Raw genomic sequence first — 27579 nt, 5'->3', positions numbered from 1 at the left:
ATTTGAAAGGAAGGAGTAAGTATCTTTGTGCAAATTGGCAGTCTCTCAGCTTTATGTCAGACCCTGTCCTCCAAGAGTTTTCACATGTGCTCATAGGGCAGCCTAAGCTTGCTTTCCATGAGGCAAAAAATCAAAAGAAGAGGTTTACAGGGCTTTCTTGATCTGGCTTCATAGTAAGATATTGAAGTCTCTAGACAGAAGCTGCAAGTGTATGCAGCCCCTGACCCTGGGCTCTGCTCAACCTGAATGAGGACTGAGAATAGTCCTAAGGAAGCGTGCCGCCTCACCTATATCCCACCAGCCCTGCCTCAAATACAAGGAAGGAAAAGACCCACTGGCTTGGATGCTTCAAATGCACCATCAGGTGAAGTGAACCTTTGTGAGAAACCTACCTACTGTAAAAAGGTTTCCAATTTTCTCACTTGTTCTTTCTCATCACTGAGTGGTAGAGTGCCAAGTCTGAACAAACACCCAGTTGCGCAAGAGGCGCATCCAGGTTTCCTGATACTGCCCACCAGTATGATGCCAAAACCACCACGTACTTTCTGACTGAGAGCCCAGCGTGGTTCATGAGGGGGGTGCAAGGGAGGGGTTGGTTTAAGACTCAGAATGACCTCAATTCTTGACTACAAAATCTACATAGGGAATTTCAAAATGAGGAAAGCCTCTTGTTATCATGAGACTTAATAGATTTCTTTTCCAAATTTCCAGTCTTTTTCTACCCTTGCCAGGAAAGTCACCCTGCGGGAATTCTTTGGCTTAAGTTTCAGTGAAATAAAAGTCTCTCCTTTCTTGTTAGTCTCCTGTTATGTACATACAATTCCTTCTCCTCAATAATCAAAGACTCTCTTATTCAGGAAAACGGAATTTCCTGAAGAGATTAGCCAAAGTCTTTTCCTTCCAGTTTTCTGAAAACATGCTCAATATTCTCATTTGTGATTTCTGGAATGGCTTTTTCCTTTCTACTTCCAACAGAGAGCTGAACCCAGTAGAGCGCCTAACTCAGGAAGGTTTGAGGTCTTTGCCTGTTCAAGTGAGAAAGGACCCTCTACCATTCCCATCTGACAGATTCTCACTGGCTGACCAGATTCTATCAATTATTCAGAAGCAATTGAGGGAAAAGCCTCTTCTAGGAATGATGACTTTCAGTTTTTCACGTTTATTTAAGGAGGAAATAATTTTTCCCACAGGCTAACTGCCTTTCCATGCATTTAACGGCACTACTGCACAGCCCCAAGTAAGCCTGGGCTTCTCCACAGATTTGACTCATCTGTTTATTCTGACCATCCCTGGTGGAGTTTTAGCTAGGTCAAAGCACCAGCCCACATTCCTGTCTCACAGATTCATATCCTCTTCTCTTCAACAGATTCTGTGCTGAGAGTGTGATCTCATTATAAGAAAAAAAGAGCTGAACACTTAAGTTAATGCTGTTTTTTAACGTTTATTTTCATCTCTGTTTTTTCTTTATTAAAAACAATTTGAATCTGAAAGCGCACTCAAATTTTATGAATCTGGTCTTCTGCTGGTGTGAGGGAAGATTAATCTACTGCTGGACTATAGAGCACATTAACCCAGGAACTTAACACTCAAATCATGAAAATGACTCAGCCCTCAGAATGGGGTCCAAAAAGACCTTCCCTTTACTCAGCCTCTAGGGGACTGTGGAGCTGTCCACAGAGTTATTGTTATCACTTCCCATGAGCTCAGCATGAGCTAAGCTAGGAGTGTGCTCCTCCCCTCCTAACCAAAGACCTCTGCTGGGAGGAGGCAAAAACTCTTCCCAAAGCCTTTGACTTTATAAGATGGACCCACGGAAGCAGGCTTCTGATCTGCTCCTCCAACTTGAAGAGGATACACACAGGGCACACAACTTCACCACCTTCTTTCTCTCACTCTTCCAGTCATGCCTTGTCAACCCCAGTCCCCTGCAGATAAACACACTCTGCAGGTGACCAGCTGATCAGTGTCTGGTTCCAGCCTTCACATCCACAGTATTGGTGGTGGGAGGCTTATTCTTAGAAATCAGTGAAACAACTCTGCTATCACAAGCGACGAAGCAGCTACTGAACTCAGTGCTACTCTGAGTGCTTCTATTTGTATTAGGATACAAATAAAATATGGTAATGTCTAATAATTTCTTAAAATCTTCTAGCAAACTCAAAACTCAGCATATCTCTAGATACCAAAAATTAAATGAAAAGGAAATTATTACTTGTCCTTAAATCCAAACACTATACATGTCTGCCTGTGGACTCTTTTTTATATTCTGGCTCGTATGTAATACAATTTTAACAGGCCTGTTTACTTCATTTTCTGGCTCGCTGAGGATTAGAAGGAAAAGATAGACTGCTAAAGGCAGACCCAGTGACAGCAGTGAAAACTAATAGCAGTAAGAAACAGTACCTGATATCAGGGAAATGGGGAAAAAACAGAAACTACACCCCTACCCCATATATACAAACATCCAATCTAACCAGTATGACAATGTAGAGGCCCTAAACAAGAACTTCAATACAGAACTCAAATTGCACAGTAATTTAGGAACATTTAAAACAAAGCAGCCCAAAATGTCTCTAATATCCTTGAGGATATCACCATAGTAGAAAACAGTATAATCTTTTCAGCAATATTAACCTGCACTCATAAAAAAAAACTTATGCACAATATAGTGTTTAGAAAATAGGCAAATAAAATTTAAAATAATTCGCATATAAACCAGAATCTAGGGTGCTGGCCCTGTGGCTTAGCGGTTAAGTGCGCGCGCTCCGCTACCGGCAGCCTGGGTTCAGATCCCAGGCGTGCACCAAAGCACCGCTTGTCCGGCCATGCTGAGGCAGCGTCCCACATACAGCAACTAGAAGGATGTGCAACTATGACATACAACTATCTACTGGGGCTTTGAGGAGAAAAAGGGAAAAAAAGGAAGAGGATTGGCAATAGATGTTAGCTCAGGGCCGGTCTTCCTCAGCAAAAAGAGGAGGATTGGCATGGATGTTAGCTCAGGGCTGATCTTCCTCACAAAAAAATAAACCAGAATCTAGTTTGATAAAACTATTTTGGAGCCTGAAAGAATAAGCTTCAGTGTTCTAAGAAATTCATTTAGTTGGTTAGACAGTTAATTCTAAGTAACCTGGATCCAAGTAAGTCGGATAAATGAAGCATGCCTGTAGAAGAGAGGCTCTGCTTTCCAGGAGCTTACAATGGAAGAGGAAAGAAAAGCGCACACAGCGCACACGGTGAAGCAGGGAAGCCCATCTTGCTGCTGGAATAGAGGTGTGGGAGTTTCTAAGAGGAAAACACGTGGGCTCATGGGTTTGGATTTTCTACCTACCCTTTCTTTATTTGGGTGCCTCAAGAAACCCAAATAACGATGACTTGTGTTGTTCCAAACTGTACTATCTCCAAACACGGTAGAGGAACCTCCAGCCAAAGTCCCACTTTTGTGCTGAACATTCCCTAAGCTAGAGGGGCCCTTCTGAAACAGCCACCTTTCTACACCTGGATCTCGCTTACAAATTTGTGATCTTTCTCGGGACCACATGGCTCTGACGTGGTAACAACACCATCTCTCCATCCACGTTTTTAACAGAAAGAATCCTGACAGGCAGGGACTCTGAGAGGATAAATTAACTCTAACGGCAGGAGTGTTAACTATGTAAGTGGGAATAATCAATGCTAGTGATGGAAATAAAATGCTAGAAGTATCATTTCCAAATCTACTCCATGCACCAAGAAGGCCACAGCAGCAGAGAGGCCTCCACAGTGGAGTGAGGGAGTTTTAGGTATTCACAACAAAGGGAACTCTTGGGGTAAAAGGCTCATGCAGTGAGAGCCAAGACCCAACAGACAGTCCTGAGCCCCTGACCTGGCAAGGTCGCACTTTTGAGTGAACTCCTCTCATCTTCCCCTGTTGTTTTAATTTAGACTCACAAAATCTCAGGACTGGAAATTCTGACTCAGGCAAAGAATTAAAACATTTTTCAACTAAGGCAGTGCTTCTCAAACTCTCCTACAGGCAGATAACTTGTACTCTTGAGGAGTCTGGGGTGTAGTGTTAAGCACTACTTGCTATAAGTGGAAAATTTCTTTCAAGTGTCATATTTTATCTTAATTCATGAGAATTTTGCATTTTATTTCATAACACATCAATAATACATCAATAATTTTCCCTTGAAATCTGTGAAAAAAATCAAGACTTCAGGAGGATGAGCCCATGTTTATCTTTTTTGTTTGTTTGTTTTGTGAGGAAGATCAGCCCTGAGCTAACACCCAATCTAATCCTCCTCTTTTTGCTGAGGAAGACCGGCTCTGAGCTAACATCTATTGCCAATCCTCCTCCTTTTCTTCCCGCAAAGCCCCAGTAGATAGCTGTATGTCATAGTTGCACATCCTTCTAGTTGCTGTATGTGGGACGCGGCCTCAGCATGGCCGGACAAGCAGTGCGTTGGTGCGCACCCGGGATCCGAACCTGGGCCACCAATAGTGGAGCACACGCACTTAACGGCTAAGCCACGGTGCAGGCCCGGAGCCCATGTTTATCTTATGGCTTCTCATACCTCAATTTGAAAAACAGGAACCTGAAGAAACATTCACTGCTGTTACAAAACTCAGTTAATTCGAAATCTCAAGAAATCACAAGAGGAGATTCTTAGAGTAAGAGATAAGGTTTGGACATTTCTTTCTACACCCTTAATTGGTTATAAACACTGAAATAAATTACAAGAGAAAAATGTTCAAACCAGTTGCTCAGATGTCCAAGAGACTGTTTAGTCTCCAAACAGCGTGCTGTGATGGTGATGGAAGTGAGAATAATGAAACCAGGGACAGAAGTTAAGATGTATACTCAATCGCTTTCCAAGTTAGAAGAAAAGAAATACACACGTTAGGTGGAAAAAGATTAAAAAACAAAGGCAAGACTTACTTTAAAGTCTGCTAATTGTTGGTTGATGATATCCACTTCAGTCCCCACTACCCACTGGAGGGCGTCTCCCTCCTCTGCCGCTGTGGTCATGTCATTGAGTACTTTCAATTTCCTATAGAAGTCCTCCACACGGCCCAGGGTCAGCTCTAGCTGTTCCTGACGGGCTTTGCTCCTCTCTGTCAGTTTGCCACACTGTTTGTTCAGAGCTTCCAGCTCCCTCTTGAGACCTAACAAGTCCAGAGTCCCCTCTTCCTCCAGCATTTGTCGGCACTCTGCTTCAGAGGCCTCTATGTCTAACTTGAGGACTTGGATTTTGTTAAGGAACAACCGTACATCCTCAATTTGGGACTGGAGGCTATCAGTGTCTCTGCCTATAGCACCCATGCCATCTAGCTCATCATCCAGGTCTGCCAATTGAGAAAACATTTCTCGGACTCGGCAGTGAAACTGGCCAATCCCCTCCAGCTTGTTTTCCATTGTCATGCAACTGCTGTTCACTCTTTGCTTCACTTCTAGGAACTCTTGCTGGATGACCTCAGCTTGATGCAGAAGTTGGGAAGCATCAGATCCATCTGGTGCATCTTCTATCAGGCCCTGAGTGAAGTTCTTCAGGTAGTCTACCTGAGGCTCCAGGGTCTGCAGCACTTCCTGCTGAGCTCTTAGCTTCTCTAGGTTCTTGTTGCTACAGGCTTGGGAGCCTAGAGCATCAAAGATCTCAAGTTGGTGTTTGGCTCCTTCAACCTTCTTTTCAATATTCTTAAAGCTTTCCTGGAACTCCTTGAGCCTCTGAGTCATTTCTTCAAGTGACCCGGTTTTGGCCTGTAGCTCTTCTGTAATGGAATCCATGTTCTGGTTGATTCCAGCCTTCTCATCCCTGATATCATCTTCATCCGTTTCTGATGAATTGATCAGAATGTCAGCAGCACTGTTCAGTATTTCTAGAAGGGAACGGCGCTTTTCCACCTCGCTCAGCATAGCCTTTGATCTCAGGAGACTGGACTCTAGCTGCACTGGATCCAGAGTGACTCGCAAGTCAGACATCTTGGCCTTACAATCTTCTATCCAGGGCATGAGGTCTTCCACATGCCACTGATATTTCTGAGCTTTCTGCATACAGTCCTTGAGCCTGGATTGTCTGTCTGTAGTTTTTTTACTAAGCTCTTCCCAATGGCTTTTGAGCTCAACCAATTGGTTTTGTAAAGTCTTTTTCTCTTCTCCTGGAGGTACAGAAAGAAGCAGAGATTCTCCTTCAGCCACAATCACTTCATAGGAACCACTGTGTTGGTTAAGGCTTTTCTGAAACTCTTCATTCTCCTGTAGCTGAGACTGTAGCCGCTCCAATTTTGCAGAAATTGGGCAGTTTTTTGCTTGCTGGCTTTGTTTGCCATCCAACCAGGTTCTCAGCTCATCAAACATTTGCTGGAACTGCTGGGTGCTGGCAAGAGCTGCCTGGAGTCTGTTCATGCGATCAGCTGAAATGAGAAAATAAAATTTAAATCAATCAAGTCTGAACATGGCACTTAAAATGTTTGCTGACAGTGTATGCTCTAATGTTAGGAAAAGGAAACTAACATTAATTGAGGGCCTACCGTAAAAGAAGCACATAGCTAGGCTCCTTCATATGCTATATCTTATTTAATCCTCACATCAACCTTGTAAGCTGATCTGAGTAACAGAAGTAAACTCTTACCTCTAAGCTAGTAAAAAGCCATAAATGTTTCTAGAAAAAGAGGTAACAAATTAATAACAAAACTTTTCTTGCACAAGGCCATCATAAGAAGTCCAGAACATGTTCTAATTTTGTATAGATGGTATATGTGTGTGTGCATGGGCCTGGTATAAAGAAAATAAGTATCAGTGAAAGTATGTGTGTAACTCCACCTATAAGTACAACTATGAGCATGAATTTCTACCTGCTTACTGACTTTATATCAGCACTCTTATCTCCAGGATTGTGCTACGTAAAGATTCACATATTGTTACTGCCCAATCAATGTGTAAGGACCACGCCAGTTCTCACTGTAGCTGGACAAAGGGATAGGGTAACATTATGCCGAGTCCAAAAGCTACTTCAGGGTCACCCTAAATTCTTGGGACTACCACTAAGCCATTCCTTTTTTTTTTTTTTTTTGTGAGGAAGACCGGCCCTGAGCTAACATCTATTGCCAATCCTCCTCCTTTTTTTTTCCCCAAAGCCCCCGTAGATAGTTGTATGTCATAGTTGCACATCCTTCTAGTTGCTGTATGTGGGACGTGGCCTCAGCATGGCCGGAGAAGCGGTGCGTCGGTGCGCACCCGGGATCTGAACCCGGGCTGCCAGTAGCAGAGCACGCGCACTTAACTGCTAAGCCACGGGGCCGGCCCTAAGCCATTCGTTTTTTTTTTGGCTTGCCACTAATAATGGCAGCAGTGTGTTCCTCACCCTAACTCACCTGCAAGGTCTTCTAAACCTTGGAGAGGCAGAGCAACTGTCTCCAAACGCTTCTTCAGCTCATCCTTGAGGTATTGCTCACCAATGAGCACTGAGAGTTCATCGCAGAGTGTCTGCGCCTCCTTAATCTCGTGGTCTAATTGCTCCACGTCAGATCGAATCTCACTGGTCTCTTCCAGTTGTTGCTTCACAGCCTCAGGTTGGGTGCTGATGGCCGACTGGCCACTCAGTCGCTGTCCAACCGCCTTCACCTTCTCTGATAAGTCCTGGAGCAATTCCTGGTACTGAGTGCTTTTGACAATAGCTTGGTCAATTTGGCTGGAACGAGAATTGAGTTTGTCAGTCAGCTCAATCCACTTCTGACTGATGCTCTGGAGTTCCTTCTGTACTTGGCTGGTGGATGCAGAGACATCTCCAGGGCCTGTTAAGATGCCCTGAGCCGCCTCGTTCAGCTGCTCATGCTGTTGCCTGCGTGCTTCAAATTCCTTCAGCATAAACTGTAATAGAAATGACACCAAGATGTTTAAAGAGAAAAGACAGACCTAAAAACAGTGTCAAAACAAAAACTGATTTTGGATTGTGCCAAGTAGTGCCAACTCCTTTTGAAAATAAACCAGAAAACTCTTAAGGACCAGACCCCTAGGAAAATGCAGTGCCACTTATAACAATTGCTTCATAAAAACTTGTTTTGAAAGAATCATTGATTGTGTCTACTTTATTTCTTTTGCTTGTTTGTCCTACACTGTTTCAACATCAGTTACTAAGGTCAGCCTTGGTTGGGAAACCAAAGTTTATTTTCTGGATTGGCACTCATCAGCTTTGCCAGGCAAAACCCAGGCCTCTGAACTGGACATTTGGAACCCTGGGTCCCAAAGCCAGCTATATTACTGGCTGGGCTTGCCATTTCAACTCTCAATACCTCTGTTTTTCTTAGTTTTGTTCTCGGAATTCCACCAGCACATACAATCTGTACATCACAATACAGCACAATTAGATAATGAGCTTTTTTAAAGCAAGTACCATGCCTTTTTATTCTTTTCTATCCACTGCTTCACTCATCAAAAAAGATAGGATTACAGGCTTTGGAGTCAGGCTGCCTGGGTTCAAATCTGGACTCTACTACTCACTAGCTGTATAAACTTAGGCAAGTTTTTAAAAGTTCTCCAAATCAGCTTCTTCATCTGTAAAACGAGGATAGTAAAGTATTTATCTTGGCTGTTGTATAGATTAAATAGGAAAATTTATGGAAAATACTCAGCACTTACACTGTACAAAAATAAATAAGACACAACCTCAAGGAATAACCGACGTGTAAAAAATGAATTATAATAGAATGTAACAAAAGTAAAAATGATAAAACATTGATGTGAACATGGAACTGTGAAAGCAAGGAGCGAAGGTGATTAATTCTGCAGGGGATGACAACAGTAGAGGAGAGAAATCAGGAAAGTCTTCACAGAGGACACAATAAAGAAGATGTAGGAGCTCTCCAAGTGAGCAGAGAGCATGGCTGGTTCAGGGCAAGGGCCTATGATTAGCAAAGGCACAGAGCTCTACGAGTGTGGGGTGTTCAGGAAAGAACACATTATCTGGTGTAGATAGAAATCTGGGTATATGGGGGAAGAGCTGAAAATGAGGCTGGCAAGACAAACTGGGACCAGATTGTGAAAAGCCTTATGTACCACATTGAGCAGGTATTTGGACTTTGTTCAGTAGTCAGCCAAGAACAACTGAAGCACTTTAATATATTCAGCATATGATTTAAGAAGATAATGTGATAATTGTGCAGAGGACAGACTAGACAAAGAAGCCGATTAGGAGGATGTTGCAACAATGGTATAAGCCTGAGATCAAGCCTACCTAAGGCATATAGAACGGAAGAGAAGAGAAGGATTAGAAAAATGGTTCTCAAATTATGGTCCAGGGGCTCCTGGGAATCCCTGGGCCCTTTCAGGGGTCCACGAGGTCACAACTATTTTCATAATAATACTAAGATGTTATTTGCCTTTTTAAATTCTTGTTCTCTCATGAATGTTCAATGGTGTTTTCCAGAGGCTACATGACATCTGATATCGCAACAGACTGAATACAAAAGCAGCTATGAAAATCTACGAGAATATTCTATTAAACCAGACATTAGAGAGATTAGCAAAGATATAAAACAATGCCACTTGTATTAAATTTTTTGTTTTATAAAATGTCATTTTTTCATAAAAATATGTTACTTATATTGATGTTATGGTTTTATCATTATTTTAAAGATAATTAATAAACACATATTACGTATTTTTAACATTCTTCAGTGTTTTAATATAGTAAACATCAATAGATATTAATAGATAAACACAAGCTCTTTGGGGTCCTCAATAATTTTTAAGAGTGTAAAAGGGTTTTGAGACCAAAATGTTTGAAAACCACTAGATTAGAAAAATATTTGTACATAGACTAAATAGGCCTTGATAATTAATTGGATGCAGGGGCTAAAAAAAAGTTCCTTCAGAAACTCCTCTTTGGTCTTAACTTAGAAGACTTGATGGATGGTGAGAAGAAATGAAATAACTTTGGGGGAGGATGTAGAACAAGGAAAGGTTCTAGCAGGATTTCATTGGAAATGACATAATTGGACCAACCTAAATTTCTACGATGTTAGGCACGTAAATCAATTTTTTTGAGGTTCGATCATCAGAAAATCTCTTAAGTAAAGCCAGCAGATATAAGATATTGCATTAAGTAAAGTGGATCACTACCACTGGGGATTAAAAGTAAACTATGATCCTACAATTTAGTCAGAAGTTCCCATTCTCACATCTACTCGTCTTACTGCCTCTGTTAATGATATTAATAATACGTTTACTGGCTGTTTACTATTTGACAGGAACCATGATAAAGACCTTACAAATACCTCATTTAAACTGAGGAAACTGGATTCTGAGGGATTAAATGACTTGTCCAAGATCGTATGAAATCTACCTGTTGAGAGCAGCATTCAAATGCAGGCTTGTGAACATTAGGCTATACTGCTCACCTGGACCTGCTGCTTTTGTGCATTCAGCATGTTGGGGTCAATAGACAGGGGCCCCAGCACTCCCATCATCAACTCCTTCTCCATCAGCCAGGGCCGGAGCTGGGATTCTGCAGCCTGGAAGCAGGCTAGATGACTTGCGGATTCCTCTAGCTGTCTTTGCCGAGCCATTGTCACCTCGGTGGCCCTCTCCCATCGGGAATCTGTAGAGAGGAAATGAGAGAAATGTATTCCTTTACTCTCATCAGCCACTGGCCTGATCCCTAAGTTATGTTCCTAATATACTACAGGAAATAACCCCTGGAGCATTACTGAAATATTTTTTTAAGTTAAAAATAACTCTCACTTAATTTTAACTAAAGTAACACAAACAGTTTTGCATCTTGATTGTGGTGGTAGTTATATGAAACCATACATGGGATAAAATTGCACAAAACTACATACACACATACACGAGCATGTGTAAAATATCTTATACTATATATATTATTTTATAGCCTGTTTTTTAACTTACTATATTATGAACATCTTTCATGCCAATAAGTTTTTTCATACCAATAAATATTCATCTATATCATTTATAGTTCAATATAATGAATGCAGCATAAATTGAATATTTAAATTATTTCCCATTTTTCATTTTTACCATCAATGTTCTCTGTATCACAGCCGATTGTCAGTTTGACTTCCCAAGAAAGCCAAACTGCTGACACTCTGAGTGGAAACTCTAATCAGGCTCAGTCTCTATCCCTATCTGGGCCTCTTGCTTGCTTATGAAAATTAACTGAAAATAATTCCTGCTTCATAGGATGTACTGACATTCTGTATTTGAAGACAAGCAATTTAGTGAATTTACAACACCCCTGTGATAACTTACTGAGCTCCACTTGCATTTTCTTCCAGTTTTCTGCTTCCTGTGAGTTGGGATATGTTATCAGTAATCCAGCCAAGGCTTCTTTTACTTTTTGGATTTTTGGAGAATTCTGTTCCAATTCAGTGAGAAAGGCCTAGGACAAAGAACATCATGTATGTATGCCATGAGATTTCTGGACAGGAAACTAAGCTGTGAGTGTGGAGAAATGACTAGAAGACTGGGTGGCAGGTATAGGCTCTACTTCTGATTCTATCCGTGACTTGTTTTGCGATTTTAAGATACTAAACATTTATGCTTCAATTTTTACTTTAAAATGAAACTCTAGATGGCAGGATCTGAATTTCTTTTATGTACAACACATTAGTAGAATCCAATAAGAAAAAAACTATTAATCCCTGTAAACTAAAAGTGTCAATATATGATCATGACGATGATGACAATGTTTATGTAGCTGTAAGCGATGACATGCTATGCTCAATTGGAAAATTAAAAACTTTGGTGAAAAATTTTTATAGGATTTTCCATATGGTCTTAATTCTTTTTGTTCCTTTTTTTTTGGTGAGGAAGATTAGTTAGCCCTGAGCTAACATCTGTTGCCAATCCTCCTCTTTTTGCTGAGAAAGATTGGCCCTGGGCTAACATCCATGCCCAACTTCCTCTACTTTATATGTGCGACGCCTGCCACAGCATGGCTTGATAAGTGGTGTGTAGATCCGCGCCCAGGATCTGAACCTGTGAACCCCAAGCCGCCGAAGCAGAGGGTGTGAACTTAACCACTACACCACTTGCTGGCCCCCTGGTCTTATTTCTTCTGATATTTTTCCTAGTCCTACACATCAATCTTAAGAATGAACTGTAATCATCTCTCTTTAGATCCCTCCAAGAGCTGGAAAGGTGCTTGATGAAAATGGTTTGGCTTGCAGTGTCACATAGAAAATGAGATCCTAGGGCCAGCCCCGTGGCTTAGCGGTTAAGTGCACTCGCTCCACTGCTGGCGGCCCGGGTTCGGATCCCGGGCGCGCAGCGACACACCGCTTCTCCAGCCATGCTGAGGCCGCGGATGCTTCTTTTTTTTTTTTTTAATAATTTTATTTATTTATTTATTTTTCCCCCCAAAGCCCCAGTAGATAGTTGTATGTCATAGCTGCACATCCTTCTAGTTGCTGTATGTGGGACGCGGCCTCAGCATGGCCGGAGAAGCGGTGCGTCGCTGCGCGCCCGGGATCCGAACCCGGGCCGCCAGCAGCGGAGCGCGTGCACTTAACCGCTAAGCCACGGGGCCGGCCCTCAATGAGCTGATGCTTCTGACGAGGGCTATTCTCTTTGTGTAAACAGATTTGGCTATGTTTCTGAATCTGATTTATAACAATTTCTTATCTTGTAGGTAAGAAAATTCTCTAGGACAGTTTAGGCATATTAATCATTTGGAAGTCAAACATGCTGCTCATCATGGCCTGGGTGGTTTGCCACGTCTCCCTCTCAGGTTGCTGGGCTCCAGCAGGAAACACTGGCACAACAGTGCCTTCTTCTTAGTGTTTGGGATGCAGCTAATGTAAACACAGTACCTTGTTAGATTCAGCTTGGGCTCTCACTGTTTCTGTCTTGGTTGGAGATGAAGAGGAATCCATGGCTTTCAAGACTTCCTCTTTTGATTCCAGCCACTGCAGTACTGAGCTTGCCTCCTTATGAACTTCCTGCATTCTGTTGAGGACAGCCTGAAGGCTTTCATGGCGTTCCTGAAGTACTCCTCCAAGTTTCTCATATTTCAAGTTTATGTCTGACATGTCACACTGGATCTCCGTCAGATCTAGTATCATAGAAACAGAAATCAGATTGGGAATAGCTTTCCAAGAACCCCCATTGGTTCCTCACTACTAAATTACTCATCAGTATTAAGCACATCTCCTATTCCTTCTAGTGAATTAGAGATTATCTTCCCGCAAAATCACATCAAAGTTCCTGTTTACATACACAAAGCAAAAGAGCTCTCATTAATCTGCCTTCTGGGGCCGGCCCTGTGGCTTGGTGGTTAAGTGCGCGCGCTGCAATGCTGGTGGCCTGGGTTCGGATCCCGGGTGCGCATCGAGGCACCACTTCTCCGTTCATCCTGAGGCCGAGTCCCACATACAACAACTAGAAGGATGTGCAGCTATGACATACAACTATCTACTGGGGCTTTGGGGGGAAAAAATAAAATAAATAAAATCTTTAAAAAAAAAAAAAATCTGCCTTCTGATTTGGGCATTATATACTCAGATGTATAAATAAAATACTAAATAAGCATGGGAACAGCAGAAGTGAAGGGAGTGAAGGATTTGGGGCATTATTCTGCTCCCTCTTCTCTAAACTATAGAAAAGTCACCTAGCTGGGAGGTTGAGGGTTGGGCTAGTCTACCTCTAGTACAGCTTCTTTATAATTCGAAGATTCATATACATTTTCTTCAAAGTCTTTCCTCATTGGTCTTATCTAGTGGTCCAGTTTATTTCCTTGTTCCTTCCTTTATTTCACTGGCTGCCAACCTGTTTAGCCTATCAAAGAGGCATCATAGTTTCTTCTCAGATTTTTACCCTCACACCCTTCCTGGCAACAGTCCTTCCACACGTATGGAAACATACACAGATGCAAACATGAACACTGTCCTAACACACCCAACAAAGAGGCACTGTAAAAATGGCATTCTCACCTTTGCAGGTGTGGTATCCGTTTACACTGCCTATAGAGCTTCCTACAGAGGGCAGTATGGAACCTGAGCAAAGGACAGAGAGACAAACAGGGCAAGACAAACATGTTAGGAATACATATAGGCACTGGATTTGTTCTCTGGCACTTGCTTTAAGCTCAGGTATCAGGAAGTTAACACACCACAAGACAACATACTCATGGAAAGAGACAAATCATTTTAGCTGCCAGGCAACAAAGTGTCACTCAAGGTGTTTCAGTTCCTTAACAGTAATGATTTCTAAGATGCTTTCTAAGAAAATCCAAATTCCCTTCTTAAATCTCCAACCTGAATTCTCTGGACTCTGCCCCAATTTTGTGAAGTATTGGTAAAATGATTAAGTCTTTAGAACAATATTGGACACACTTTGGAATGAGGATTTATAACAAAGCCAAAAAGGTTCAACTTTAACATCAGTGTTCTTCCACATAATAAAAATGAAGAGTAAGTACAATTAAGGACATAAAAAGCAGCATTCTTTTAATAAAGACATTAAAACAAGCCCTTCTTATACTGTTTCAAAAGGAAGAGTCCTTGTCTTTTCTTTCATAACTTTCTTCCCCCTTCCTCAAACAGAAAACAAAAATTCTAAGTGCCAATAAATCTGGTTCATAAACATGCCCATAAATTCTGCTTTGAAACTTCAGTTCTGTTTCTAATTACCACGATTTCACCTATATTCTCCCCCAAGTTGATTCCTTGTATTTCAGAGGAGTGTCCCAAGTTAAGTAAAAACTAGATCATGTAATTATAAAGATTATACGGGGCTGGCCCGGTGGCGCAAGCAGTTAAGTGCGCGTGCTCCACTGCGGCGGCCCAGGGTTCGCCGGTTCGGATCCCGGGCGTGCACCGACGCACCGCTTGTCAGGCCACGCTGTGACAGGTGTCCCATATAAAGTGGAGGAAGATGGGCATAGACGTTAGCCCAGGGCCAGTCTTCCTCAGCAAAAAAAAGGAGGATTGGCAGATGTTAGCTGAGGGCCGATCTTCCTCACACACACACAAAAAATAAAACTTTTAAATGTTAGCATTATTGTATTTTCAATTAAAAAACAGATCAAACAGAAAGATCATATTCCACTGCAGTGTGCTGATGGCCAAAAAGAAACTGGACTCGCAATTAAGAGGCGGAGGTCCTAGCCAAGAAAGTCACTGTTCAGCATGTGAGCCTTAATCTATGGACAAACCTCAATATCTTCTCTAGGATACGAAGATAATACTTACTATCCTGTCAACTCTCATGGGGTTATTGGAGAAAGGCAATGAAGTAATGTATGCGAAAGCACTTTATGAAACAAAAGACCCAGACAAATGTAAGGAACTGGAATAGTCATGGTTTTTCAGAGCTGGAAGAAAACGTTTACTCTGTAAATGTTTGGTTTAATACTCAGAATATATTTCTAACTACTTAAAAATGGCTATAAAACATGTATGTTCAATTATATTGACCACCACATCTTAACCCACTAGATATTACCAATTTATGCTGCTTTTTTGGGGTAGAATACAGTAGCTCCTATACTTCTATGCATATATTTAAACTTCTTTTTGAGTGTCACTGATTCGAAAAGTTGTAGCTCTTCACTAGCACTTTATAATATTCAAACCTACACATGTCCATTCACGTACAAAGAAAAATATCTATAGCACATGTGTACTACATTAAATAAAATGACAAAAAATGTTGAGGAACATCTACTCAGAGCAGGCTCTCACCAGGGTAGAACTGTGTAATAATAGAATTCTTAACACTTCAGATCATGATGATGTCAGGTTATAGACAGTTTTTGTCCTCAACGCCAGTGTTAGGTGTTTTATATATTTAAGAAAAGAATGTGAGCCCTCCTAGAATATGCTTGGTGATTTAACTTTGAAACAAGAATTATTACACCACTTCCAAGCTTCTAATTCAGTTTAATCAAAGAGCATTCTGAGATTGAAAAGTAAGCTTTTTTTTTGGTAAGGAAGATCGGCCCTGAGCTAACATCTGTGCCCATCTTCCTCTATTTTGTATATGGGATGCCGCCACAGCATGGCTTGACGAGCAGGTGTGTAGGTCCGTGTCCGGGATCTGAACCCACGAACCCTGGGCCGCCGAAGCGGAGCCTGTGAACTTAACCACTGGGCAGGCCCCTGTAAAGTGAACTTTTAAAAACATTTGTCATCATTTGCAACTACTTATCTGTGTGAACCGTATTTTCTGGATACAGTGCAACCAAACAAAATTGAGAAATAAGTCAGATGATAAAGCTGCCATCCAAAAATCCTCTTTACAAATTTTTATATTCGCTAAGATACTCTCAATATTCTCACTGATGGATTTCATAATAGAAAAATGTTATAAAATCACTTATAAGAGAAATTTATGCCAACAAAATACCATTTTTATTTGTTTTATGTAGCAGAGTTCTATACGAGATTTATTTTAAAAAAAGATTCTAGTGCTTTAAAAAGTTTGAAAAACCACTGATCGAGTCCAAGAGTCAGAAAACTATAGTCCATTGGCCAAATCTGCCCCTCCGCCTGTTTCTGTATATAAAATTTCATTGGAACACAGCTGCACCCATTCATTTATATATTGTCTATGACTGCTTTTGTGCTACAATGGCAGAGATGTGTAGTATGACAGAGACCATATGGCCCATAAGCCTAAAATATTTACTAAATGGCCCTTTATAGAAAAAGTTTGCCAACTCCTGATGTAGTCACACACTAATAAGTCAGTGAACTTAGAGGTTTATGTGTTGGACTATAAGAATCACCAATTCCCTGAAATGTTGTCACTTTTGGGTAGTTCCAAGAGATCTTTAAACTTCAGGATACAACAAAAAAACAGCAATTCTCAGGATAAAAAAAGAAAGTAAACTTTTCCCTTACTATTTAAGTGACTACAGGAGTGTGCTAACATAGTCTGGTGGTGATAAAACCTATGAGATCCCAATGAACAACCAGCAAATGACTGTGAGCTCAGAATGGATTTTGTTTGAAAGACTTGATCTGAAGACAGAGATTATTCATATATCTGGGCACAGTCTTTTTATCCACTTCCAAGAAGTATGCCAGTCCTTGGTGTACCAATACTGACTCCTAAATAGCTAGCATCTGCCAAGACAGCACACTTATATCCTCCAGGGCTGACCTCAATTTAAAGATGATGCATAGTCATCCCATTCACATGTTTAAAAGAGAGAAATTCCTCAAGATGGAAATCCTATTTTAATCCTTCTATGTTCATTTGACAGTTCTAAGTGGGCCAATTAGTCCCTTTACTTTTTCCCATCACAGAAAGGAATTTCACAAAATGGAGCAACATTATATACCAAATGGGAAAAAAGATCAGGCTGAGGGGAAAGACCGCTTTGTGGACCCCCCTTTCTTCGCATATCCAACCTTGATTCTGACTTTTATTAAGTAAGGGGTCATCACCAAGGCCAAAGCAAAGAAGGATGTTTATTCACTATATTTTTAAGAGGCTGCACTTACCTGTCTTGGCTTGGGAATCAGGTGCTGTGATCTCCATGATGAGATTTTCTAAAGAAGTGCCTTTGCAATTCATTTCTTCCACCAAAGTTCCCTTACTTGCCCAGTCATCTAGGAGACCCTGTTCAAAAAACAAAATAGCTAAATGGAACATCTGGGGGCTTTCTCCTTGTAAGTAGGAACACCTGTTCTTCTATATATACTCCCTAAAGTTTTTTTTTTTTTTTTTGTGAGGAAGACTGGCTCTGAGCTAACATCCATTGCCAATCCTCGTCTTTTTGCTGAGGAAGAGTAGCCCTGAGCTAACGTGCGTGGCCATCTTCCTCCATTTTATACGTAGGATGCTGCCACAGCCTGGCTTGACGAGCAGTGCGTAGGTCCACACCCGGGAACTGTGGCCGAACCTGTGAACCCTGGGATGCCAAAGTGGAGCGCCCGAACTTAACCACTATGCCACTGGGCCAGGCCCCTCCTAAAGTTTTGATAAGCATTAAGTGACCGTCCTCATATATTCAGCCATTTCAAGATCTTGGTTTAGCCAGCCAAGGTATGGGAGAAGGATATCCTGGAATATTCAGGACCTTCTCATTCATTCATTCATCAAATATTTATTGAGCATTTACTATACGCCAGGCATCACGCCAAACACTAGGGATACAAAATAGGATTATGACACAGTTCTTAAAGAGCTCAGATTATCAATTGCCTTATAATGTGATAAATGCTATTACAGAAATATAGACAGTCAGCAAACTCTTGAGAGTGCAAGAGGAGACACATCTAACTCTACTCAGAGGCAAGAAAGCTTTGAGTTAAAACAAGAGTTTACCAAGCGGACAAAGGCAACAGCATGTGTGTAAAGAATAAAAAGGAAATGGTAATCGGAGAGTAAAATGAGGAGCTAAACATCGAGATGCAGAGAAATACATAGAATCATAGGCTACACTTTGCATTTTCAAGGGAACTTTATATTGAGTTTGAAGTCAGAGCTCTAACTACCATAGAAAGCCATTAGGAAACAATGTCTTCTACTCTAAGACAAAGTAGCAGGTTATGTTGTCTCTAAGATGTGGATTGCCTGCCACAGCAGCAGGATTTTACTCCTTTCCAAGCAGGGACATAAACCTAGCCTTCAATCCCTTCCTCCACAGACTCTACTTAGTCTGCCTTTGACTTTAAGCTGCAGAGCAGCAGCAGAGAAAGATACATAGCCATTAACATCTAGCAAGCTCATGCTGCCTAACTTCAAACTGAATCTTGTCAATTGACAGCTTGTCAATTTCTTTATTAATCACTTTGATTCCAAAGAGCTATAGTCTCCAAGATATGTATGCACTCACTCACAGGATATTTTAAATTTTTGAGGGAAATATAGTGACATCTGTTGGACACCATGTGAACAACTACTATTAAGTTGCGTGGACCTGACGACTTAGGAAGTAAGGTGTCTTCTGTATTTTGGTTGTTTTGGCCTTGAGGTACCATGAAAAATTTCCTAAAACACTAAGGGTGTTGGGAACCAAGAAATTGGGGAACCTCTCTCTGCCCTAGGGAATTCCCCACAGCAAACACTCCTGGTACTCTTTCTGTGAAAGCAACCAATCTCTTCTCTTTCATCTGTTCAAGATAAATCCTGCTTTATGAAGAAAATAAGGACGAATGCTAAGAGTTAGTTGAAGGCAGATTTAGATGATTTCAACAAAAAAAAGATGTGATAGAGGTGTTGACTATGAATCAAAGATGGGACAGAAGGGATTCTACAGGGGATGGGAGAAAGACTGGTCCTACTCTTGAAGGGTAACTTTCAACCCTCTGACTTAACTTTTCCTTTATTAGTTGCAGCACTAGTTCTTCTCTTCTCAATTTCCTCATCATAGATGTGTCACTTGCTTACATATACAGTCATATGTCACTTAATGACAGGGCTACCTTCTGAGAAATACGTGGTTAGGGGATTTCATCATTGTGCCAACATACAGTGTATTTACACAAAGCTAGATGGTATAGCCTACTGCACACCTAGGCTGTATGGTACTACTCTTACGGGACCACTGTCGTATATGCGATCTGTCATTGACTGAAAGGTCGTTATGAAGCGTATCTCAAACATACAATGAGGTGTAAACTTCTCAAGAACTGGACATTGACAACTGTCAGATGACCCACCATAGCATGAGGTATCCAAGAAACAGATGAAACTTTATAGATACTATAGATATTATTCCCAGATTTTTGGGGTTTTGGTTTTAAAATAAGAGATATTTTGGTGCCCAGTGCTTGGGTAAGGGTAGGTGGGAATCACATGAAGAGAATGGAGGAATTTCTTTCTGATGCAGATGGATAACTTGAATTTTTCACACCACTTCCCTACCACAGTTGGAGATCAGTCCACACAAGCTTACAAACTGCTGTCTAGCATGATTCCTGGAGATTCTTTTATTCACCTACCTTCAGGTGTTCAATCTGCTTTTCCAGCTCTTTAGTAGTATTCATGAAAGTCTCTGTAGGTGGAACACTCCCTTCAGTTTCCTTCAGCCATTTCTGGAAGGTCCTAACCAGCTTCCGGAATTCATCCAATTGCTCCTGGCAAGATGATGCATCTTCCTCTCTGCCAACAAAGATATTTTGTTACTTGCCAGACTAAGCTTTGTAAAGAAGTAAACTTGAACTAGAACTAGGTTCATTCTGGGACTCAGGCATCAGCTTCCTAACAGGGCCTTTCCTTCCCATAATCTTCTCCACAGCAGCTTTGGCTAACCAGCCACATATGATGTAGGGGAGCATCAAACTAAGGAATCTGTTGCCCTTGTTTGGACATTTCTGAGGAAAGGAGTCTTCAATCTTACTCTAGGCTAAAGTGAAAGTGAGAAAAACGAAAGGGAGCCTGCTATTTAGGTACCATGATACAATGGAAAGAATGCAGGCTTTGGATCTCAAGTCCAGCTCTGCTACCTTTTGGGTACTTGACTCTTTCAAGGTCTAATGCGAATGATAATTCCTTTAGCAAGGAAGATGCTGAAATTGAGGCTCAGAAAAGCCAGGGTAAGCACACCAATGAATAAAATAAATCAAGGAGAAAGGAGAATTCAATTTTGAAATTATGTTTTGGAAATGGCCACATCTATCCGACTTAAAGCCAGAGATACCAGTTCTTCATACAGCTAAAGGCCCTCAGCATAGGGGGAAAAAAACAAAGCCTTCTTGGCCTTTGTCTCTCTCCCCTCTACTAAACGACCTGCTGCTTACAGTGTTGATGTGAGCAACTGTTTTCCTCTAGTCACTAGGTAGTCATCTGCTATATCAAGATTATTCATTGTTAGTGCCATCAAGTTGATTCTGACTCCTAGTGACCCTGTGTACAGCAGAATGGAACCCTGTCTGGTCTTTTTGTGCCATCCTCTCATCTTTTGGTGCTATATCAGATAATACTCTGCTGCTAATCATAGGGTTTTTGTGGCCGGTTTTTTCAAAAGTGGGTCGCCAGGTCTTTTTTCCTAGTCTGTGTAGTCTAGAAGCTCCATTGAAACCTGTCCACCATGGGTCACCCTGCTGGTATTTGAAATATCAGTGGCATAGCTTTCAGCATCACAGCAACATATAGCCACCACAGTATGACAACTAACAGATGGGTAGTGTGGTTCCCTGACCAGGAAACGAACCTGCGCCGTGGTGGTGAGAGCATCGAATCTTAACCACTAGCACCAAAATCAAGATTACATTTATGGCTAAATCAAGAGAAGAAGTCTTATCAAGCTCTTGAACTCATGTGAGGCTTTCTAATGGGGGAATCACAGCTTTTCAACAGTGAACTGATAACCTAAAATCAGCTACCTTTGTCATATATTCCTATATTTGCCCCAAAAGAAGAATTCAGACACTCCTCCAAAACAGCAACTTAAATGTGGTCAAAACAAGCAAGATGAGTACCAATATAACCTTTAATTATGTCTCGGAAGTCATCTCCAATTTTTCTCTTTATTTCAAATCCTGCTACAATCCTACTTGTGGCCCCAAATTTGTTGTTTGATCCAGGTGACCTGGGCTTTTGATTGTAGAGAGAGAGAATTGAGCCCCATTACTGAGAAGGAATTCATTAGTTAATAATAGAAAAGCCACTAAGCATCAAGTATATTGAGTAGCTTTGCCTGAAAGAGGTATTTTCCAATCTCCTACGACTCAGTAGCAGACTTCTTGACGCCATCTTTTTTGGTAAAGGAGGAAGGAAGAGAAAATCATTTCACTCAGTAGCAAGAAAAAATTAGCTCCGACGCTGACCAATACATATGAAAACTGACCTTTCTTTAACTGTCTTCTGTAGCTCTGTAAAGTCCTTTTTGAGGTTCTGCACCCTGTCCTGGTGCTGGGATAGGTCCACTGCAAAGTCAGAGGAGCTCAGGTCAGTGACCAAATGCTCAAGAGTATCCAGGTTCTCCTGTTGGTCTTCCATTTCCAAATTGAGCTCCTATCAAACAAGGAAATGTATTAAATCTTCTGATCCTTATAAGTAAATATACTCTAAAAAATGAAAGATATCTAGATTAAATCTGGGGCAATTTCTCTCTAAACTGTAGAAAACGAGGGAACAAGAAAAGAGGGAGGCATGCTTGCTGGGTCAACTGTTAGATCAAAACAATAAATACGTAGGATTTCTTCAATCCACCTGAGAGTGGCTAGGAACTGCAAAAGAGTCTTGTCTCCTTTAAACAAATGTTCAAAGATTTCGGAGGCAGCATGATAGAATGAAAAGAATGCAGGTATTTGGAGTCAAAAAGACCTGAAATTCAATCATGGTTTTGCCACTTACCAGCTTGTGATCCTAAGCTATTAAACTTCTCTAAGCTTCCATAGTCTGTCTCTTCTGTAAAACGGGGCAAACACACTCTCTTCACTATTATTTAACATTGTTTTGAAGATATTAGCCAATGCAATTAGGTAAGAGAAAACAATATGTGGCATAAGAATTGGAAAAGAAGAGGTAAAACTATATTTGCAGATCACATGAAAGTATATTTGTAAAACCCAAGAGAATCTACAATACAACTAAATCAAACAAGGAAGTAATCTGATAAAGTAGCAGAATACAAAACAAACAAAAATCAAGAGTAAAAACTTCATTTACAGCAGCAACAGAAAAAATACAATTTTAGGAATCAACTAACCAGAAGCCGTGAATAAAACTTTAATACACTTCTGAAAGACACAAAAGCAGACCTGAATAAATGGAAAGACATCCACAAAGATATGTGTGTATACATTATGTATGCATGTATGTGTGTATACATGCATGTGTGAATAAGTAAATTTAATGTGACCCAAATAAAAATACCAACTTTTTTTCTCTAGGGCTAATAAAGTTGATTCTAAAGTTCACATGGACAAGTAAATGTACAATTATAGCTATGAAAAATCCTGAAAGAAAAAAAAAAAAGAATGAACAAGACTAGCCCTAGCAGATAGTAAAATATACCATAAAGCCCCTAGAATTAAAAATACTATGCTATGATTCATGAATAGACAGAGCAGCAAAATAGAATAGAAAATCCAGAAATAGACTTGAGTACATATGGACATTCTGTATACGATAAATATCATTTCTCAAATCACTACAGAAAAGATGGACTTTTCAAATAAATGATATTGGGAACAACTAGATAGACCTTCAGAAAAAGATGAACTTCGATTCATACCTCACACCATACTTCAGAATAAACTTAAATTGTTAAAAGATTCAAATGTAAAAAAACATGAAACCATACAAGTTCTAGAGGAAAGTGTGGGTGAATTCCTTCATAACCTGGGTGTGGCAAAAGGCTTTCAAGCTATGACTAAAAATATATCTTCAATAAAAGAGTGAAAAAAACCAAAAAACTTTTTTTGGTATTATGGCCAAAAATACCCTATAAGCAAAGTCAAAAGACAAAGGAAAAACTGAGAAAATATTTCCAACATATCATACATAAAGACCTAATCTCCCTAACACAGAGGAACTCATAAATTGAAAGAAAAAAAAGACCAAACTCTTGACAGAAAATGGCAAAAGATATGAACCAAGAGTTCACGAATAAATGTTCCTTAAATGTATAAAAATATACTCAAGTTCACTCAGAGAAGAAATAAAAATTAAAAACCACAACAAGATATCATCTTTTATCAATCAGATTAGCAAAAACTCAAACGCTTGACAATACATTCTGTTGGTGAGGCTGCAGGGGAAACAGGTACTCTCATACACTGCTGGTGGGAATGCAAAGTGATGAAAACCCGATGGAGGGGAATTTGGCTGTATCTAACGAAACCACACATTCATTTACCCTTGGATGCAACAATTCCACTCTAGGAACTTATTCTGAAGATATACTTCCAATAATATGGGGGAAAATACACAAAATTATTCACTGTGGTGAATTATTTGTAATAGCACAAATTTGGAAACTACCAGAAGGAGAGTCTTGTTGGATAAACTATGGTTCATCCTCACAATAAATGTATAGTAAAAAAAAAAAAAAAAAGAGGAATACCTCTATTAATTGATTTTTTTTTTTTTGTGAGGAAGATCGGACCTAAGCTAACATCTGCCAATCCTCCTCTTTTTGATGAGGAAGACTGGTCCTGGGCTAACATCTGTGCTCATCTTCCTCTACTTTATATGGGACGCCACCACAGCATGGCCTGACAAGTGGTGCACCGGTGCGCACCCGGGATCCGAACCGGCGAACCCCGGGCCGCTGCAGTGGAGTGTGCGCACTTAACCGCTTGCGCCACCAGGCCAGCCCCTCTATTAATTGATTTTAACTGATTTCTAGGACATGTTAAGTAGAAAAGAAAAGTGTAAAAGATTATATAATGTACATCCTTTTTGTGTAAGGAAGAATGGGAAATAAGAATGTGTGTTCTTATTTTGGAAAAAAGAAATAGAAATAATAAACCTGAAATCCACTGCCTGTGGGGGTGGTGAGACTGGGATAGAAGAGACAGGGAAGAGAATGAGAGCATATCCTTATTCACTTCCCTATACCCTGAGCATAACTTTTTGAATAGTTTTGACTTTTGAGCTATGTTAATGTTTTACATGTTTAAAAATAAAACTTAATCAACAAAGATAAAAAAATAAAATCCTGAAGTTGAATACAAAGAGAAACAAATGACTATATGAAATTATAGGAAAAAAATTTAATTCAGGTAACTTTGAACACAGCACACAGTAGGTTATAGTCTAAGAAAGAAATCTTGAATTTAATTTAGTAGGTTTGTTATTGGGAGAAACACTAGTGTAATTCCAAAGTGATCTTAATTTACTGCACGATAAAGCAAACAAGGAAATATATTAAGGTTGTTAGAAACGAGGGTTCTCCCTATAGGAAAAGGAAGATACAAACAGAGAATGGAGGAAGAATCCTACGGTGCTGAGTTGGAATTGGATTATCGGTATGAACACGTGATATAAAAAAATACATAGATTTCCTAGAAAGGAAATCTAGACGCAATAGATTTCTATTGAAATGGACCTAGACGCAATGACACCACAGCTCATCTAGTAGCTAGTACTAGTAGCTCATCTAGTATTTGGATTTTAGTTTCTAAATACCATTCCCCACTAAAAATGGGGCTCCTTGGAGAAATAGCTGATTTCAGGCATGGGTCAGGGTAATTACAAGACGAGGCTGAAATATCACCTTGTGCCAGAAAGCAAGAGAGTACTCACATGCTAACAGGGACATGTTAAAAAGACACCAGGAGACAGCTTAAAGGTGCTCCCACTGACCAAATTTGGGAAAACTTTTGAATATCAAAAAGAACAATGATGATAATGAATATGGGAGCCCATAATGATACTATCTCTCTTTTATAATATTTATAAAGAGAGAGAAAACAGTTAGCAATTGGTGAATCTATGCTGTGAAAAGTACGTTGGTGGTGTTGTGCCATTCCTTCTACTTTCCTGAAAGTTTGAAATTATTCAAAACAAAAAGCAAAAAGTTAGGAGAACAAACCAAATGAAACAATGAGATGCTACTTTAATATGGAAAAAGTGAGATAGATGGATAAACCCAAGGCAGTGATGTGAGGATACAGGAATGGTGAGGTAACAGTGGGAATGCGGGCAGGTGTAGCCATTGTGGAGCTTGAGTTGGCCACTACTTGGTTGAATATACCATGACCCAGCAACTCTACTCCTGGATATATATCTATATCTGTGGTAGGTAATACTCTTCACCAAATATTTCTAGCTCTGCACCTACTAGGTACATGGTAGGATTACATTTTTCCACCCCTTGAGAGTCAGGTGTGGTCATGTGAAACTTGCTTTGACTAATGAGATATAAATGGATACGGTCTGTCTCCCTGCTATTGTAGCACTAATCATGAAAGCATACGTCAGGATGAAGATTTCATTAACCTGAATCCCCGAGTGACCATGAAGCGCTAAGAACCCCTGCTGACCTGGGTTGAACATGTATATGAGTAAAAAATAAATCTAGGCTGTGGTTTTTTAAAAATGGACAAAGAGTGTCTAGTTTACAGGATGACTATGGTAATTCTTTAAGATAATGCAGGTAAAGTTTCCAGGACACTGACTGACATATTATGTGCTCAGTAAATGTTGGTCCTCTCCTTGCCCTTCTTTTCCCTTTATTCTGCCAATTTGGCAGATATATGCTCACCTGGATCTGTTGGAAGAAATGTGCAATATCTTGATCTGGCTGATTTCCAGAGGCCAGCATCCGACTTTTGTTTTCCATGAATTGCTGCAGCTTATCAGAGAGATGTTCAAATATCTCTGCCTGGGGAAGAAGCTTCTTTAGGGAGCTCTCCTTTTCTTGCTGCTGTAGACAGAGCTGTTCGAAGCGCTGGCTCGCCTCCGCCAGTTTGCCCTGCAGCACTGCAGCTGTGGTGCTGTCTGCAGTCTCCAAGAATCGGGTCACCATTTCACGGGTGGCCTCCAAGCTGCTCTTTTGCCAAGCAATGTCCTGCTTCAATTTCTGTCATCAAGAACATGTCTGTCAGCTCCTGGCTCACTTATTCCAGGATATCTGAGCCACAAACTAATAAATTTCCAATAACCACATGCTCACCTCCTCAAGGAGGGCTGGAGGATTGATTGCAACTGAGCCTTCAGAATACCACACATGTCATCCCCTAGCTCTCCACCCCATCCCACCAATGATTTTGCGATCATCACTTTTCCTCAAGCTTAACAGTGGTTTGGAACTTGGGTAGAAATATCTTTACATGGATTAGTCATCATCTCTAAGTCATCTTAGAAGACTCATGGAAATGAATTCTTCTCCTATACTCTTTCAAAATGATGTAATTATGGAACATGGCAAATACACCCTCTGTGCTAACTCTTGGGGCATAAGTCTCACCATGTTAGTGGCCAGGGCTTCTTGGATGACTCCAGATGACAGTGATGCCACCTGCTCCTCTTCCAGGTTTTTTTCAACTTCCCTGATGGACTGCAACAAGTTGTCCAGGCTTTCCTGGACACTCTGAGATTGGGCAATTGCCTTCTGCAGCAGAGCAGAGCGCTCAGCCAGGCTACTGGAGAGGCTTTGGAAATGGCTGAGTATGGAATCTGGAAAATCGAGGCCATGAGAAGACAGTGGAGACTATTTTTATGTTGTGCTTTCAAAAAGAACGCATTTAAGTAGCATATGTTAATTATAATAATAACAGATATCAAGACAAATAGAATGAATAAGCTTAAAGTACATTAGTATTCGAGCCAAATTCAATAAGCATTATTTATTTAGCACCTCTAAGTGCCAGAAATTGTGCTCAATGCTGAGGACTAAAGATAATTAGGATAAAATCCCTGTCTTCTACAAACTTAAGACCCTAATGCACATCACAACTAAGTGTAAAAATAAAATCGTAAGTGCTATATTGGTACTAGGAGTACTGTACTAGAGAAGCTCGAAGGAAGAATGATTATTTCTTATCTTTCATTTCTTTTGTGGGGTGGCGGTGGTGGTTAAGACCTTACAAAGAGGGGCCGGCCCAGTGGCGCAAGCGGTTAAGTGTGCGCGCTCTGCGTGGTGGCCCGGGGTTCGCCAGTTCGGATCCCGGACGCGCACCGACGCACTGCTTGTCAGGCCATGCTGTGGCGGCGTCCCATATAAAGTGGAG

The 27579-nt window shown here is 40.7% G+C and overlaps 1 protein-coding gene across 12 annotated transcripts in view; it reads right to left on the bottom strand.

Moving 5' to 3' along the window:
• The window catches only part of MACF1 (microtubule actin crosslinking factor 1), a 330156-nt gene that overhangs the window by 80159 nt on the left and 222418 nt on the right, over nucleotides 1-27579 (bottom strand). For 10 of the 12 annotated variants that reach the window (XM_058553754.1, XM_058553763.1, XM_058553761.1 and 7 more), the window contains 11 exons: nucleotides 26817-27025; nucleotides 26112-26429; nucleotides 21744-21910; nucleotides 19897-20056; nucleotides 17452-17569; nucleotides 13933-13995; nucleotides 12814-13055; nucleotides 11252-11381; nucleotides 10378-10577; nucleotides 7354-7849; nucleotides 4922-6393 (listed from right to left, as the gene is read on the bottom strand). In XM_058553754.1, coding sequence (XP_058409737.1) covers nucleotides 4922-6393; nucleotides 7354-7849; nucleotides 10378-10577; nucleotides 11252-11381; nucleotides 12814-13055; nucleotides 13933-13995; nucleotides 17452-17569; nucleotides 19897-20056; nucleotides 21744-21910; nucleotides 26112-26429; nucleotides 26817-27025 — 3575 coding nt within the window. The remainder of the gene's footprint in view (nucleotides 1-4921; nucleotides 6394-7353; nucleotides 7850-10377; nucleotides 10578-11251; nucleotides 11382-12813; nucleotides 13056-13932; nucleotides 13996-17451; nucleotides 17570-19896; nucleotides 20057-21743; nucleotides 21911-26111; nucleotides 26430-26816; nucleotides 27026-27579) is intronic. The other 2 variants (XM_058553756.1, XM_058553762.1) reach the window with 1 other exon arrangement.

This window comes from Diceros bicornis, chromosome 13 (genome assembly GCF_020826845.1).
Source record: "Diceros bicornis minor isolate mBicDic1 chromosome 13, mDicBic1.mat.cur, whole genome shotgun sequence".
Classification (NCBI taxonomy): domain Eukaryota; kingdom Metazoa; phylum Chordata; class Mammalia; order Perissodactyla; family Rhinocerotidae; genus Diceros; species Diceros bicornis.
The sequence above is the reverse complement of the archived record's forward strand: the minus strand, read 5'-3'. Positions and strand labels throughout refer to the sequence as shown.